General features: G+C 41.3%; 1 protein-coding gene across 1 annotated transcript in view; it reads right to left on the bottom strand.

Annotated features, from left to right (window-relative positions):
* The window catches only part of PPP2R5C (protein phosphatase 2 regulatory subunit B'gamma), an 86,068-nt gene extending 74,529 nt beyond the window's left edge, over positions 1 to 11,539 (bottom strand). The window contains exons 1-2 of the mRNA XM_082485717.1: positions 11,477 to 11,539; positions 9,697 to 9,762 (exon numbers count right to left, since the gene is read on the bottom strand). Coding sequence (XP_082341843.1) covers positions 9,697 to 9,762; positions 11,477 to 11,503 — 93 coding nt within the window. The 5' untranslated portion in view covers positions 11,504 to 11,539. The remainder of the gene's footprint in view (positions 1 to 9,696; positions 9,763 to 11,476) is intronic.
* Between the last annotated feature and the right edge of the window lie 4,701 nt (positions 11,540 to 16,240).

A 16,240-nucleotide genomic window follows, 5' to 3' on the forward strand; every position in this document is an offset into this window, starting at 1 on the left:
GACCTAATGAGATACATCTGCGGGTCCTGAGGGAACTGCCCAATGAGGTCGCTAAGCCACTAGCCATCATATTTGAGAAGTTGTGGCGGTCTGGTGAGGTTCCTGCCGACTGGAAAAGGGGAAAAATAACCCCTATTTTCAAAAAGGGAAACAAGGAAGACCCAGGGACCTACAGGCCAGTCAGTCTCACCTCTGTGCCTGGCAAGATCATGGAGCAGATCCTCCTGGAAACTCTGCTGAGGCACATAGAAAACAAGAAGGTGACTGGTGACAGCCAGCATGGCTTCACCAAGGGCAAGTCATGCCTGACAAATTTGGTGGCCTTCTATGAAGGGGTTACAGTGGCAGTGGACAAGGGAAGACCAACTGATGTCATCTACTTGGATTTGTGCAAAGTGTTTGACACTGTCCCACACAATATCCTGGTCTCTAAATTGAAGAGACATGGATTTGGCAAATGGACCACTCGGTGGATAAAGAACTGTCTGGACAGTTGCACTCAAAGAGTTGCGGTCAACTGCTCGACGTCCAAGCAGAGACCAGTGACGAGTGGCATTCCTCAGGGGTCGGTACTGGGGCCTGTACTGTTCAACATCCATGTCAGCGACATGGACAGTGGGGTTGAGTGCACCCTCAGCAAGTTTGCTGAGGATACGAAGCACTTCAGCGAGGTAGACACGCTGGAGGGGAGGGATGCCATCCAGAGGGACCTCGACGGGCTGGAGAGGTGGGCCCAAGCCAACCTCATGCAGGTCAACAAGGCCAAGTGCAAGGTCTTATATCTGGGTCAGGGCAATCCCAAGCACAAATACAGGCTCGGCAGGGAATGGCTGGAGAGCAGCCCTGAGAAGGAGGACCTGGGGGTACTGATTGACAAGAAGCTCAACATGAGCCAGCAGTGTGCGATCGTAGCTCAGAAGGCCAACCATACCCTGGGCTGCATCAAAAGAAGTGTGGCCAGCAGGTCAAAGGAGGTGATTCTGACCCTCTACTCTGCTCTGGTGAGACCCCACCTGGAGTACTGCATCCAGCTCTGGAGCCCCCAACATAAGAAGGACATGTCCCTGCTGGAGCATGTCCAGAGGAGAACCATAAGGATGATGCGAGGGCTGGAGCACCTCTCCTATGAGGAGAGGCTGAAAGAGTTGGGGCTGTTCAGCCTGGAGAAGAGAAGGCTCCGGGGAGACCTTATTGCGGCCTTCCAGTCCCTAAAGGGGGCCTACAGGAGAGCTGAGGAAGGACTTTTTACTAGGGCATGTAGCGATAGGACAAGGGGGAATGGCTTTAAACTAGAAAAGGGCAGGTTCAGATTGAACATTAGGAAGAAGTTTTTCACTGTGAGGGTGGTAAGGCACTGGAACAGGTTGCCCAGAGAGGTTGTTGAGGCCCCATCCCTGGAAGTGTTCAAGGCCAGGTTGGACGTGGCCTTGGGCGACCTGGGCTAGTGAGAGGTGTCCCTGCCTCTGGCAGGGGGGTTGGAACTCTATGATCTTCAAGGTCCTTTCCAACCTAAACCATTCTATGATTCTATGATTAAAACCAGATAATGTTTTAAGTATTATTTAAAAACTTTTATCTAGATACAGAGATGAAGAATCTTAATAAACGATGGCCTGGCTTAAATTACTTTAGTTCTTGATTTTCCTTCGTAATTTTTTTTCTGATCAGCCCGAACCACCGTTTCACTTTCAAGAAACCCAAACAAAAGCTATCTTTGTGCTTCTTTATATATATACACACACACACGGTTCCCACATTTAGAGGAAAACACTGATCTCATTTGCTTTAAGCCTCAACTCCTCTACTGTGCTGTAAATTTTAATTATATAAAGTATCTATGTATATACTGTATATGTGGCTTTGCAAATGATGTCTGTATTCTTGTGCCTCCTGATCCATTCATAATAGTTTCTCACTTCACATACTCATACTGAAACCTTTTTTGCTTTGCTCCCTGCCCCCCAATTTAGTATTTGTATTAGATGTTATATAAGAGTTATTGTCCATGACAAGGTTCCTGGGCATTTTAGTAGTAGAATAATAACCCTGACCACTTCTTTAGAAGTGTTACGCCAAATCATTTCATCTTTAGCTCTCATCATGCTTGTATCTTACATGTCACCAGAAAGTTTACTTTTCAGTACTGCAGACTGCTGCACTGAGCAGTGGTGAGGAAGCATATTAAACTATAGTCACTATAAAGATGTAGCAAATTATAATATTTGAAAGTTATCTTAAGTATATTCAGGGATGAGGCAGGATTTTTTCCCTAGAATTTTTTTCTTTTTAATTGATCCACAAAGTCAGTTAGGGGAGAAGGGGGGAAAGGGCAGGGAAAGAACACACAAACAAAAAGCTAAAGCCTACCATCCCACTTGTAGAATTACAAATTTATTCTGGCTTCAAATGAAATTGAGGGGAAAAAACCCAAACAAGATCTAATGTTTGTAAAGTCTGTGAACATAAGGGTTCAGCTCCCTGTTTTTTTTTTTTTTTTACTATTTGTATTCTCTATGGGATAACTATATTAATAATTCTGTATTACACATATGCATTAATGAACACCCGAGTCCTCTCAAAATTTAACGAGCAGTACACCTTAACTCTTAAAAAAAATAAGAGAAACTATTTGAAACAACAGATGAAAAGGATGTTTTCAGTTTACAAACCACTGATACCCATTTTTGAAGACCACTTTGCTCCTTTTCATTACAACAACCTTTGTCTTCATTGCTGTGTTTCCATTCAGGAAGAATTCAGAAAGCTTAAAAGCACGATTAGGAAGTAGAGGATAGCAAGTGCTAAAACAAACAACAAACCAAAGACCTCACACATCATGTTACACAAGTAGTTGTCAACCTTGTGTAAGAACTAGAAGGGCATAGGATCCTGTTTTCCGAAGCATCTCCTTTTAGGTAACAAAATACTTCTATAAAGAAGTGTACCGAACACTGCTGTAATCAATTCAATTAGTTTTAAAAGCATAAGATTAAAGTTACCTAACAAGCACTATTAAGGTAACCTCTTTCACTATTCAGTATTAAGGTATATGTGCTTTGGAGGCAGAAATAAATTGCAATTCCCAACACCAAAAAGTCAAGATGTCAATAAAAATTGGAAACATATTTAACAGAAGTTAAAAACAAGCAAAAAAATTGCATAGCTTCTTTAAGAGCAACACATAGTGCATCTTTCTAGTCAGCAAATAGCACCTCATTTAGTACTAAGGGTGTATTCACTTGCTACACTTAAGTATTTTTCACTGGTTATATCAACCCATTAAAAAAAAATCTCTTTTGGAAGGAAAAATCAGAACTGCAATACATTAACAAAAATTAGTTTGTTTTTTTTTTTTTTTTTTTTAAAGAAGTTGGCACACCATTTTAAAGACAAATGAACAAAAAAAACCCCAAAGCCCACAGACTTTATTTACAGAGCTAGTACAAGAGAAACTTAATCCTGATTTTATATACAGTTTTGGTTTAAAGTCCTGTTTTGCTAACATTAGAAGTAAAATCCCAAACCAATAGCCCTAGAAAGCTTCAGAAAACAGAAGGGCTAGCACTGTCCATTTATAGCCATTCTACAAGTCAAATTTGAGAGGACTAGTTGTTCAAAATTTCAAATTTATTTCATAATATGCGTATCTTCTTCCAAATGAAAGACCACCAATTTCCAAATCAATTTTATCTACTGCATGGGATTGACTCATGAAAACACTGGCTACTCTGCCTATCAGTCCACCCGGGACATATTACTGAATACTTACTGAAGAAGCAGCTAGGGTACAGCTAGTATATTGTTATGCGCTGTATACACCAAGCAAACACAGCTTATTGATTTGGCCCACTCAAAACCTGGGGATCTGAGATGCTTTATTACAGGCTGTCAGCTGTTCTGATCTAGATGGCTATATAACTGGCATCAAAACGACAGTATGGTAGGGAGTACTACCAAACCCCTTAAAACACTGTTTTATGTTATAAATAAATTAATACTTAACTTCAGGCATTAATTGATACATCTGATCTATGCTAAATGTATACCTTTGTAAAAGGCATTTGGTTTTATGAAGAAAGATCTTACAGAAAGATCTTATACCTCAAAGATGTTGAACTCAATGCACCTGAGTGACAGAGACTACACATCTAACGAGAGCAATGGAAAAGAACTTAAATGACAGCTGCTTTATACAAATGACAATAAATATATATACACTGAATCACACACAGGTACAAATTAGCATACTAAACAATTAAAACATGGTAAACTCGGCTGAATGGAAGAATGTTCTGTGGCAAGAAGTTATTTCTAGAAATTATTTAGGAGCAATAGCAGCCCTAGTCCTAATACATGTGAACAAGGCAGGGAAAACAACCCCAGAACTTTTGGAAAGGTATTCTCCCCTCCCTGAACCCAAACCTCAAGCTCCTCTGCTGTAGTCCCCGAGTTGCCTAATGAGTACTTATCTGTACTAAGACGTCTAAGTATAACTTTAAAAATTCTGAAGTAGAAAAGCCTAGTCACAGGCTAGACACTGTATAACAGCCTCCACATACCATCTTCAAGATCAGATACATTTGTTTCTCAGGGTTACTAATAACTGGTACAGCACCTTAAAAAACACTGCAATGAAAATCACAAACAGGGAACGTGGAAAAAATAGGCAACAGTATATAGAAAACATGGAGTCAACTTTACTTGCTGCTACTGATCACAGGATCCTGTTAACACAAAAAATGCTGGATTTATTGCTTTTCTCTATTCTTAGTTTTCCTTTTAACATTAGGATACTTCTACATACAATCTCTGCGAAGAAACCCCCACAAAACCATCAAGACCACTTCTACCTCCCATCCCCTTTTTAATTCATTATTTTTAAGGAAAGTAGCAATCATATGTACACATGTAACCATGAATCAGTAAAAAAGTAATGAGAGTACTGAAAGTCTTTCCCCACTGTGTACTGGCTAATATAGGAAAGGTGATCACAGAAAACAGATAGCCACTTCTCAAGGTTCTTACAGAGAAATGAAAATCCTTACTTTTGCTGAAGTATTTTAAAGATGTCCAACAACAACAAAAAGATATTTCTGTAATTTTGTTACCATTCCCGAAAAATATTACCACTATGAATAAAATATTACCACTAGCTTAAGAAATTAACTTTTAAATAAAAAAGGCTTCACAAAGCAGGGAAGAAAAACCTCTGAAAACAAAGCCTGACAAAACTGCTGCACTGGAAGCTATTACCAGTGTTGAATAAACCTACTGAAAAGCGATGGCTGCGAGACAGTGGCAGAACAGAAGCATGGATCAGTACTTAACAGATAGTTTTTAATTTTTTTTTTTAAATCTATTTCAACCATGATTATAATTCAACATTAGTAACACATGCTGTCAATAAAACAAGCAATTCCTTGTACAGCAAGAAAACCAGCCAATGCAGTTGGTATTTTATTACATTTTGATTTGTCTGTATTCAAAAAATACCACCTTTAAAGTAGAAAGAACCAACCAGGGCAGCACATGGAAACACCAAGATAATACACACAAACTCCTAAAACCACATTAGTCTTCCGTTTGCTGCTCTGCATGGCAGAAGAACTTGAAGAAAGAGTTACGATTTCTGTTCTCATTTGTTGAAAGTCACCAAGCCAATACTTTCTTAAACAACAAAAGTAGCCTCTCTCTTCTATGTGCTACTCAGCGCCTATAGTCAAAATGAATACAATTTTAAATTCAGAAGTTTTGTGCCTTCCAAAACCAGTCCAGCTAGACCTAGAAGAGGCTGTCACTCCCAGTCACCTACTACTGCCTTGTACAAAAGGTTACCAGCAACTTCATCCCCCATGTGAACCACAACAGTGAATTTTCCAAGTACTCCTAGATCATTTCAGTGAAAAGTGCAAGTTTTAGCACGTACCTGCCCACAGGCAAAACAGACAGAAATAAGAATATATAGGGTTAAAATTTTAACTTCCTTCCCCTGTGGTCGTATTTGAAAACTACTGTTAAAGTCCTCTAAGAAACACTTATATTTTTAGAGGTGTTAGGTTTTTGCTAGAAATAGAAAAAGGTAATGTTTGTTGAGAAACATTAATTATTACCAAGCCAGGTCTTTCTAAAGAAATTAGACTGACCATAAGTTACTACTGCCTTAACTCAAAAAGAGACCTCCACACCCCTGTAACAAAACAGAACTCCCCAATAAAGCTTATCCGTGAAGCAAGTAACTTCTGCAAAGGCCAGTTAGGTCACAGGGAGTAGGTCCACAAATTCCTAAGTGTTGGCATAGCCCAGCCCCACGCCCAGGCTTTTTTTTGTTGTTATTTGTTTGTGTTCCGAGTATAGATTTTGGGCACTGGTAAACAACCCCCCGCCTGAGTATTTTGCCAGAGTAGAGACACTACTCCCACACAAAGGAAAAACAATACAGAGCAGAATAAATCTTTGTTCACAACCTGAAGACATGAATATCCTGGACTAATTATTGAAGAGGTTATACTTAAAGGAATAGATTCAACTGTTCTGGCAACTATGTAGTCTAATTCATTAATGTTTACTAACAGGCTACAGACTAAAGTTAGATGGGAGCTTAATCATATTATCTCTTTTCTTAGGTGCTCAAAAAGTGAACAATACGGGCAACCGGAAACCGGAATAATTGCATTAGGATGCAGAACAACAAGATGCCCTCACCTTATACATACTGTGAAATTCTGGCAGCTCTGCCACAAAAAGAACAGAACACTGAAACAGAGGACAATGAAAGTAATGGAAGTTTTCCCAGCTAGGGGAGATTAAGCAGGGCTTGGAGAAAAAAGTAATCTACAGGTGACTATAAAAAAACTCATTTAAATCATTAATATTTTTACACCACACCTCAGCTAAGCAACCTTTTAAACCACATACTGGCTTAAAGAAAAGCATACCAGGATGGAAGACCATACATCTACTCTCTTCCAATTCCCCAATCTCTCTTCCTGACTATTAGGTACTGACCACACAGCAAGTATGAAGCAACATGGACCTCTCTTCTCACCTAGCGTGGCTCTTTTGGTATTAACATCAAGTAACCAAGGCACAGATAATACAAGCAGAATCATTTTGTATTCTTTTCCCTAAACATCTCTCGGTGGGAATACCAGAGACAGGAAAATAGGCAAGATGGACCTTGTTTTAAACACAACTACAATGGGACTCTGAGATTTAAATGAAGAGGCATTTACTTCAATTACCTGTGTACTGCAGCTACTATTTACTACTTCTGTACATGTTTATGAGCTACTGCTGAAGTTTTCAAATGGAGACAAGCATCAGCTTAAGTCACTTTCACTCCCTTTCAGCATAGGCATCCTGACCTAGCATACTAAAAATCATTTCAATCCTGTTTCAAACTTGCAGTACAGCTTCACTCAACTGAAATCTCGTTTCCCTGACTGCAAGACAGGAAAAACACTTGTTCATTTTTGTAAACATTAAGATCTGTTGTACTTTTTATCTATAGAAGTCCAAGGCATCATGAATTTAGTTAAGTGCTATAAAAGTGCCTATAAATAAAGTATTTGTGGGATGCTGCTGTTAGTGTTGTCCCTGTTCTCTGAATAGCAGCCAGTTTCTAGCCTTTACAATCTGCCATTTGCATTAAATTAATTTCCATTAAATGCATAAGCATTAAATGCATTTTGAGAAAAAAATTAAATGAACCAGCATATTTTCAAATCTACTGATAGTCTAGAAGAAGATTTTAAAAATGTCATGTTAAACCACATGTACAAGGAAACATGAAGACAATGTTCTTTAAAAGAAAAAAAACAAACCTCAAAGTGTATTTACAGCGTGTTCCAGAATATTTCTATATTTACTAATCTTCACTATGTTAACAAATAGCCTCCTTTCTGCTCACAAGAGCACCAGCTACCATACATCATGATTACAGCCAGCCACATTAGAATGCAAAGTCTACATTATTTGTGTGCAATTATTCTATTAATTAAGTTAATGAGTCAAGCACTGAGGTGTTCAAAATTGTATGGAGACTAAATAATGCCCACTGGGAATGGCAATCATATTACATGTGCCTGTCACATTCCCAGTCCCTCTCCCATTCTGCCGCTACTCTCATATGATTAAGTATCATAGATAACATAAGCAAATCGTACTTTTCATTGGGAATTCTACCTGGAAGGACAACTAGATAAGAAAAACGCATGAACACTACAACATATTCTCCTGTTGAGATTCAGCTCTCTCACATTTTAAGTTTTATAAAAAAAAAAGCTAGATCTGCAAACACAGAAAGAAATTACAAAGAAACCTGCATATAGATTTTCAGTTAACATTCGGAGCTCTCCACTAATAAACTATAGGAGCTTTACGCTCCCTCCTGAAGGACCAAGAAGGAATAAGAAAAAAAGTTTGGTCTTTGAAGCTTGTCATCAGGAGCTTGAAAAGCACTCAACACGTGTACAGCAAAGATGGTGATAATGACGAGCCTTGGAATTACACAGGAACTAAAATTACAGTCAAGAATTCATACTCTTTGACATCACAGCAATATACTGTAAAGGCAGAACATATCACAATAAAGTACGTTTATTTACACTATTATAAACATCTATACTAATACATTTCTTATTTCAGTTTTAGAGCTTTCCTAGTAACTAAGATCACTCCACCAAAAATTCAATCACTCTTTTATCTGAATTTACCAGAATACTTAAGTTTACAAGTTTTAATGATCTTAATTTATGACAGTAGCATGCCTTTCCGCACAACAAACAAATGAGAACTCATTGAAGTGCATCAGAAAGAGCATACTAAATATTCCCACTCGCCTACCCCCAACAGTTATTTCAGAGAGGGAAAAATGGCAAAGCTGGATAAGTGTTTTTTTCTCAAACATTATCTTTCAGGATCGAGACATGTAGTTTAGAGCTTTTCAGCATAGCATTTTTCGTTCACACCGGTATAATCATTTTAAAGGAAGTGTCATATTCCACCTAAACAATAGATTTGCTTCATTTGGAAATCTACTAATTCTGAGTTTCTGGATTAATGTGGGAAAGGGAGTGAAGAATAATTTAATTGACCCCTTTCAAGTCAATGCACCTTGCTATTGGGCAACACAGAAAGCAATGCAGAAAGAAAAAAAAAAAGGCATCAACAACAGATTAATCAGTCAAAAATGGAACACTCCATTACATACTTATGAAAAGAAATCGCACAACAAAACAACTGGCAGCCTTTGATTTAGCATAAGGTCTCCTGACAATAAAACAGGCTACTGACACTTAACTGACATGCCAACATCAAGAGTTTGAGAGAAGAGAGCTCTGGGAATTACAAAGAATGATAAAACCTGCAATGAGCAACTAGAAGACAAACCTAAAACCTCTTGATAAGACTAGAAAGTAAGATAGATGTACACCTCAAAACTAAAAAGGAAATGGATGAATATTTAAGACTGTAAGCAAGCAAGCATTTATTTACTCTAAATAAAATTAACTTCCTTAAAAGCATCTTAAGTCTTAAAAACACTTTTTGTCAAGTATCAGGGCCATAATTCCAAAACTGCTTTCCTCAGAGACACTTGCCATGTCAAAATTGTAACAATCTAAAAAAATTTAAAACACTCTTCAAAAGTTATGACAAATTTGCCTGGAAAAATCTACATATTTTACTAGTACTTACCTCATGTTCTTGGTTATCTTGTCCATCTTTGCCACTTTTTCCACTCTTGGCTGATTTTGCAGGTTCCTTAAAAAAGAAAAAAAAAGTTTGCAGTCTCAGTTACTTTGAAAAGGAGATCTAGATAGTTTTTCAAGTCAAGCAATTAGTTGTGTTTTTTTAAGCACTCACTAAGAATATTAAAATTGACAGGACAAAAATTATACTGTTATTTTGGAAGATCTTAAACCTGAACCATCAGTCTCTACAAAGCTGCTTTAAACATTTTTCATCTGCAGAAAGGTTTTGGAACTTTATTTATGCCTCAAAATTCACCCATAAAGTATATAAAGATAAGCTTTCACATAGGTAAGCAGGCAGCGACAAAGAATGCAAGTGATTTGAACCATGCCCAAGAACTTACTCTTGCTGTCTTTGGTCTTTAGCTCCAGGTATATCTATTTTATTCTAGCTTTGAAACTAGCATCAGTGCAGTACACATTTTATACTTTACTATTTTGTCTGTTCTAGGGGCTAGAAAGTCTAGCATTAGAAGTAGGCCCACAACTCAAACTTCTCCCTTCCAGCATTGTACCTAACTCACATCCTCCACCCATAACATATTTTTGAAGTTTGTTATTCTCAGAAAATTTTGAATGCTTTTAATATCAAAGGTGGCAAGGATAACAGGAAAGAGTTAAAACAAACAACTCCCCCCAAACCATAACACCCAACCTCCCTACATCTAATTTTAAAACAATGCTGAAAAACAAAAATGCAAGCAGAAGTCAACCAAACAGAAAAGGTCCAGAGGGATAGCAGCTGGATGAGGCAAACCATACACTTCACTGTTTCTGATTTCCACTCATGTAGCTAATTGCCTATCACATAAAATAAAGTGCAATCCAATTAACTTTCTGTTGCATTTAGAAGTTTTCTGTTAACATTACTTGGGCAAGCCCCTTTCATGGCTGCCAGACAAATCACTCCCGGGAGCACCAGGGGAAACTGAGGCAAAGCGGGGCCAAAGCTAGATCCTCTCCCATGGTCACGAAAAGGAGATGAGAAGACTTCGAGGGGTTCCTTGAGTGCTTATGGTAATCCCCCAAGCACAACTTCAACTGCAGCCAGTCACGCAGCAGTGAAACTTCCCGGGACGGTGACCAGACAAGCAGCTGTGGGGACAGCCACCCCCACCCCCCCCAGCTCTGCCGCCATGAAAAACACCCTCTCCTCCCCCCCAAACACACCCGACCGGCCCCGAAGTAAGAGACCCTCCCCCCCACCTCACCCTTCCGCCAGGCAGGGCTGAGGACGCGTTTCCCATCCCCTCCCCTCCAGCACTCCCCCGCACGCCAAAACCACGGCCTCCCTCCACCGACTCCCTCCCCCCGGCTGCCCCCAACTCCGCGCCCGTCCAACGCGGGCTCCACGCCCTCGCTTCGGCTGGGCGGACCCCCAGGGACCGGCGAAACGATACCAGGACACCCCCCGAGGCCGCCACGCACCCCCCGGACTAGGCCCCGTCGGGAGCTGCCCCCTCCCCAGTATCCGTCGCCCAGGGGAAGGAAGGGGGCCGGCACATCAGCGGTGAGGGGACGGGGTTGCCCTTCGTCCGTCTCTCCCCAGCGGCGGGAAGCGCCCCGCCGACCCCCTCGTGTCGGGCTCCGCTCGCCGCTGCCGCCCCCCGCCGTGCTCTGCCCCAGGCCCCTCCTCCCCGCGGGGCCTGCGCCCCACAGCCTCCTCGCGGGGCCCGGGCCCCCCTTCACAACCACCACTCCCCCACACAGGCACCCCGACTCACTTTCTCCTTCTTGTTTTTATTCGGCATGGCCGCCCCACGCGCCGCAGCCGGAGAGGCGCAACCCCCGGCGGCCCCGCTCAGCGCTGCGCCCGCCCCGCGCTGCCGCTTCCCCCCTCCCCCCCCAAGTCCTCGGCGGCGGCAACCTCAGCCCTCCCCCTTCCTCCTCCGCCCGCCGCGAAGCGGGCCGCTGCCTCCCCATTGGCTGCCCGCGTCACGTGAGCCGAAGCTCCCCCTCGCGTCACCACGTAGGCGGGGCTGGCGGCGGCTTCCCGCCCCTCGCCCCTCCCGTCCCGCTGCCGAGCGGTGGTGGCGGTGGTCGGCGGGGCTGGGTCCGGCCCGGCCCGGCCCAGGGGCTCTCCCCGCTGCGGCCGGGCTGTGGGGCGGGTCGGCCCCGTGGCCCTAGCCACGCCTTGAGGTGGGCTGAGCCGTTCCGCGCCTCGATCCCGCCGCCTCTCTGAGGGGAAGCAGCGGGGAGGGTTGAGGTGTTCTCAGCGGCCCGGGCCGCCGGCGGGCTCTCTCTCAGCCACGGGCGCCGGTGGGAAGTGAGAGGTCCCTGCGTCGCCCTCCCTCCCCCGAGTCCGGGGAGCGGAGCCCGCTCTTGAGCGAGGGGTATGGGCTCCGCCGCTGTGGGGTCAGGGAAAGGCGGGACCACCGTGCGGGGTGCGGGAGCCTGTCACTGGAGAGCGGCAAATGTTTAAGGAAGAAAAAAAAAAAAAAAAATATATATATTTTAATAGGGCATATCTGAAGCATGCTGGCCCTCTCATACGAATCCAGTGTGTTCATCGTCAGTCTGAGGACTTCAATATATGCTTGCAGTGTATGGATAAGGAAGAGGTGAGCTTTGTCTAAGTTGCAGCCTGATTTTGTAATAGTATCTTTATCCCTTGTTTGTTTTTAAAAGCCCGGGTGCAGATGTGTTTGTTTTCATGATGCCCACCTGTACCGGAGATAATTTTTTTCAAACAAATCGCTCTTTAATCTCTCAAAGCCACAATGCAAAAATCAGAACAATCTTAGACAAAAGAATGAAAGGTGTATGTACTTCATGTGGAAAATTTACTAACTGTGTTTCTCACATGGGCAAATTAAGCCCTAACTTACTGTTAGCTGAGGAAAAAACACGGGGAATAGTAATACTCATAATAATGCAAAGACAGAAGCCATTTAAAATTTGTGTTGGATGTGCTTATTAAATTCTAGTTGTGCTGTGCTACTAAAGGATAGAAAAATTGCAGCCTAATAAATACCTGCATAAAAATGAAATTGATCTCTTTCCTTACCCAACCTGTGAGCATCACAGTCAGCATAAGCAAGCATCTGTGCTCTCATTTTTAGGAACAGGGATTTCTAACAACCGCTTGTGTCTGATGTGATGATACCTAACATCAGCTTGCATCCATTATATTTGAACACTTCACTTTTGCTGTGGTGAAAAGACAAACTTTCCCTTTTCTAGGCACTGCAAAGAAGTCTGCTGACTATGGAGAGCTGCTTCCTCTTGAGGCTTCAGTCCCTTTCCTTTCCTGCCTCATAAGTGCTAGCAAACAAATTACGTCTGCCTCTTATCCTTTCCCTAATCTCTGGTTGTTTAGAAACAAGGTGCAGTTATCACTACTGTGCTTCTGTTAAGACCCAGTCATGAATGAGTTACTACTGATAAATGACACTTACAGCCAACAGAACAATAATGTATTTTGAACATACTAAGAGACAGTAAGGGAAAGAAGTCTACTTCCATCTGTAATTTGGAATTTGATCAGTGTATGAAAGGGTTTGCACAGCTAAGGATAAACTCAAGAGCTTCCAGTTCTTTGTTAGGTTTCAGTTTCATAGAAGCTTAAACTACGTTTAATTCCCAGCTGTTGTGTTCTTGTCTCCCTCCTCTGCACTGATGCTGGCACTGTGCAGCTCCTTAAACCAGTTCATAGAATTGATCAGATTGAAAACTCTCCCCCCAAAGTGATGGGTTGATTGTTTTTTGTTTGGTTTGTTTTTTGTTTGTTTTTTTTTTTTTTTTGCCTTGAACTGGCACACCACCACCTGCTTCTGTAAACACTAGCATTGGCTGAAGGACTGGGGTGGAAATATGTGGCGGGGGCGGGATGTGACCTCAACAGCCTAGATTTAGATCGGTTTAAGCAGCTTAATGAGTTTCTCATTGGCTCTTGGCCTCCTTTGTGCTCACTAGTGCTCATAGTTTTTCCAAATAATGGAAAAACTCTGTCAGTATCATTGTTACCCAAGTACTTCTGAATAGCAGCACTGAAAATTGTCTGTCCTTATTTTGCTTTTAGTTGTGAAACCTGGAATCAATACGTCAGGCTGAATAGATGTTCAAAAGATGGCACTGACTCAGTTAACATTTAGGAGGTTTTCTTTGTGACCACAGATGTAGAAACTCTTGTGAAAACTTGACTCCCCCTCACCTCACTTGCTGGGGAAAGAGTCTTATTCACCAGTAACAGAGAGCAATTGTGTTTTTCAAGGCCTGCTGTATTATATGAAATAATTAGTGGGTGGAGGTGGTTTACAAGAAAAATAGTTCCATCTGTATGCTCTAGTGTCTTCATAAATTAGGAGAATAAGACAAGTGACTTATTTTCATGCCGCGCTAAGATGAAATCTTATTTTTACTACAGCGGTACGTCACCGTGGACCTAATTATTCTGCTACAAAGTAGGATTAACTATGTAAATAAGTTGATGTAATATGAGTGTGAATATGACTATGGTAATGTTAGGATTAACTTCTGAACATGTTTCATGCAAACTAGATATTTTCAAAAACCAGAACAGATTCAGACTGATTAGGCTATCTCTGTAATTAAAATAGCAAAACCTAATGCATGTACCATAGCTACCAATTTGCATTTCTTTACTGTATTGATTAAATTGTCTAAACTTGCAGAAGTTAAATCACCAAATAATTTCAAGTCTTGTGTAAAACACCTGGATAATATTTAATAGCTTGAAACTGGGCCAAGTCTATGGTGTGCCAATGAAAGGGGAATATTTACACAGTCCTTTCCAACTGTATTGGATATATTTTTGTTTGTTTGTTTGTTTTAATCCCGTTACAGTGGTTGAGCAGTCATGCTCTGGCCTGAGTTTATTGAACAGATCACTGTCACTGTGATAGGGATAACATCTTCCATCCACAGTTGTATGGTTTTACTGCTGTTGATGCACTCTCTCTAGTTTAATTGGGTGGTATGCCAGTTCAGCTTGCTAAAATGGCAGAAAACTAACTGAGCAGTGAAGAAAGGAGACAATGAGACCTTTTGCTAGCAAGCTATTAATTTGGCTCAACTGAAACTATGCAACTACACTTGTGGATGAGGTTTGAGAAGCCAGTGAACTGTCATCATTATACATAATTGTCAAATATTGGCAGGCTGTTTCTCAAAACACTTCTTTATTGACTGAAGCAGATCTCTTCTGTTTTCTGGCACTCTGTGTCAGATGTAAAAGAGAGAACTGAAAACTGAAGCACCACTGGCACTAAAGAGGCTGGAATAGATGGTTGAAATTTAAACAATTTTCCATGCTTGTGCAGGCCAAACTACTAGTTAAGGTAACTTTCCTGTCAGGAGTAGTGAAACTGCCAGATTATGTCTGAGGGAACTAACCGGGGGAATAGACTACTTCAACAGCACCTGCAACAGACTCTGCTTCTATGCAACCTAGCGCCAAAAGCTGCAAAACCAGTATATTCAACTTCACAACAAAGCTTAAACATCTTTCTGAAACCTTCTGCACCAGCATGGATTTATTCTACCTACCCTCAGTTACATTAAATAGTTCTTGGGCTGTTCTCAATCTATATTTGTAAGGCTTTAATTCTCCTCAATTCTTTCAGTATCCATTAGTGTTGGATGTCCTGCTGTCACGATCTGCTGTGTTGTAAAGGTTACAAAATAATTTATTCAAAGCTGTATAAAAGTCAGACTCTTCTGAGGTAATGAGTAACAGGTCAAATTTTAGAACTTCATGCATGTAAACCTGTAAACTTCATGATATTTCAGCCCTGTGTGCGACCACATAGTTACAAATGGCAATTATTGGCTTCACTTAACACAGAACCAGAGGTACACATTCAGAACCATAATTAATCATATGTACATGTAGTAGTGTCAGTATTTGATACCTTCTAGCTGTAATATTACTCCATAGTTTTGTAAAATTCAGACTGGTAAAAAATGAAAAAAATGCTCTGGTATGATTAATTATACTATCTAAATCTCAGCTTTAAGAATTTTCAGTGGCTATATGGAAGTATTGCATTGTAATACAGATTTCTTTGAGTTTTATCCATTCTTAAACCTTTTCATTCCATTTCTTGCCTCTTAAGTTTTAAAAAAAATTGATAAGATTTCATTTTAAACGCCATGAATAGCATCATAGAATCATGGAGTGGTTTAGGTTGGAAGGGACCTTAAAGATCATCTAGTTCCAAGCCCCCTGCTATGGGCAGGGACACCTCTCCCTAGACCAGGTTGCTCAAAGCCTCATCCAGCCTGGCCTTGAACACCTCCAGGGATGGAGCTTCCACAGCTTCTCTGGGCAATTTGTTCCAGTGCCTCACCACCCTGTGGTGATTATCAGTTATTTAGGCAATTATAGCATTATAGAAAATGTTTGCTAGGAGTTTTTTCACTTTTGTTAAACATTCAGGACTCTTTCCTTCAGGTAAGCAGTGAAAGCTCACGTTAAGTTCCTGTTACTCCCAGAGGCTTAGTGGCAAAACCAGAAGTCAGCTTGT

This window comes from Vanellus vanellus (assembly GCF_965231255.1).
Source record: "Vanellus vanellus genome assembly, chromosome: 6".
Classification (NCBI taxonomy): domain Eukaryota; kingdom Metazoa; phylum Chordata; class Aves; order Charadriiformes; family Charadriidae; genus Vanellus; species Vanellus vanellus.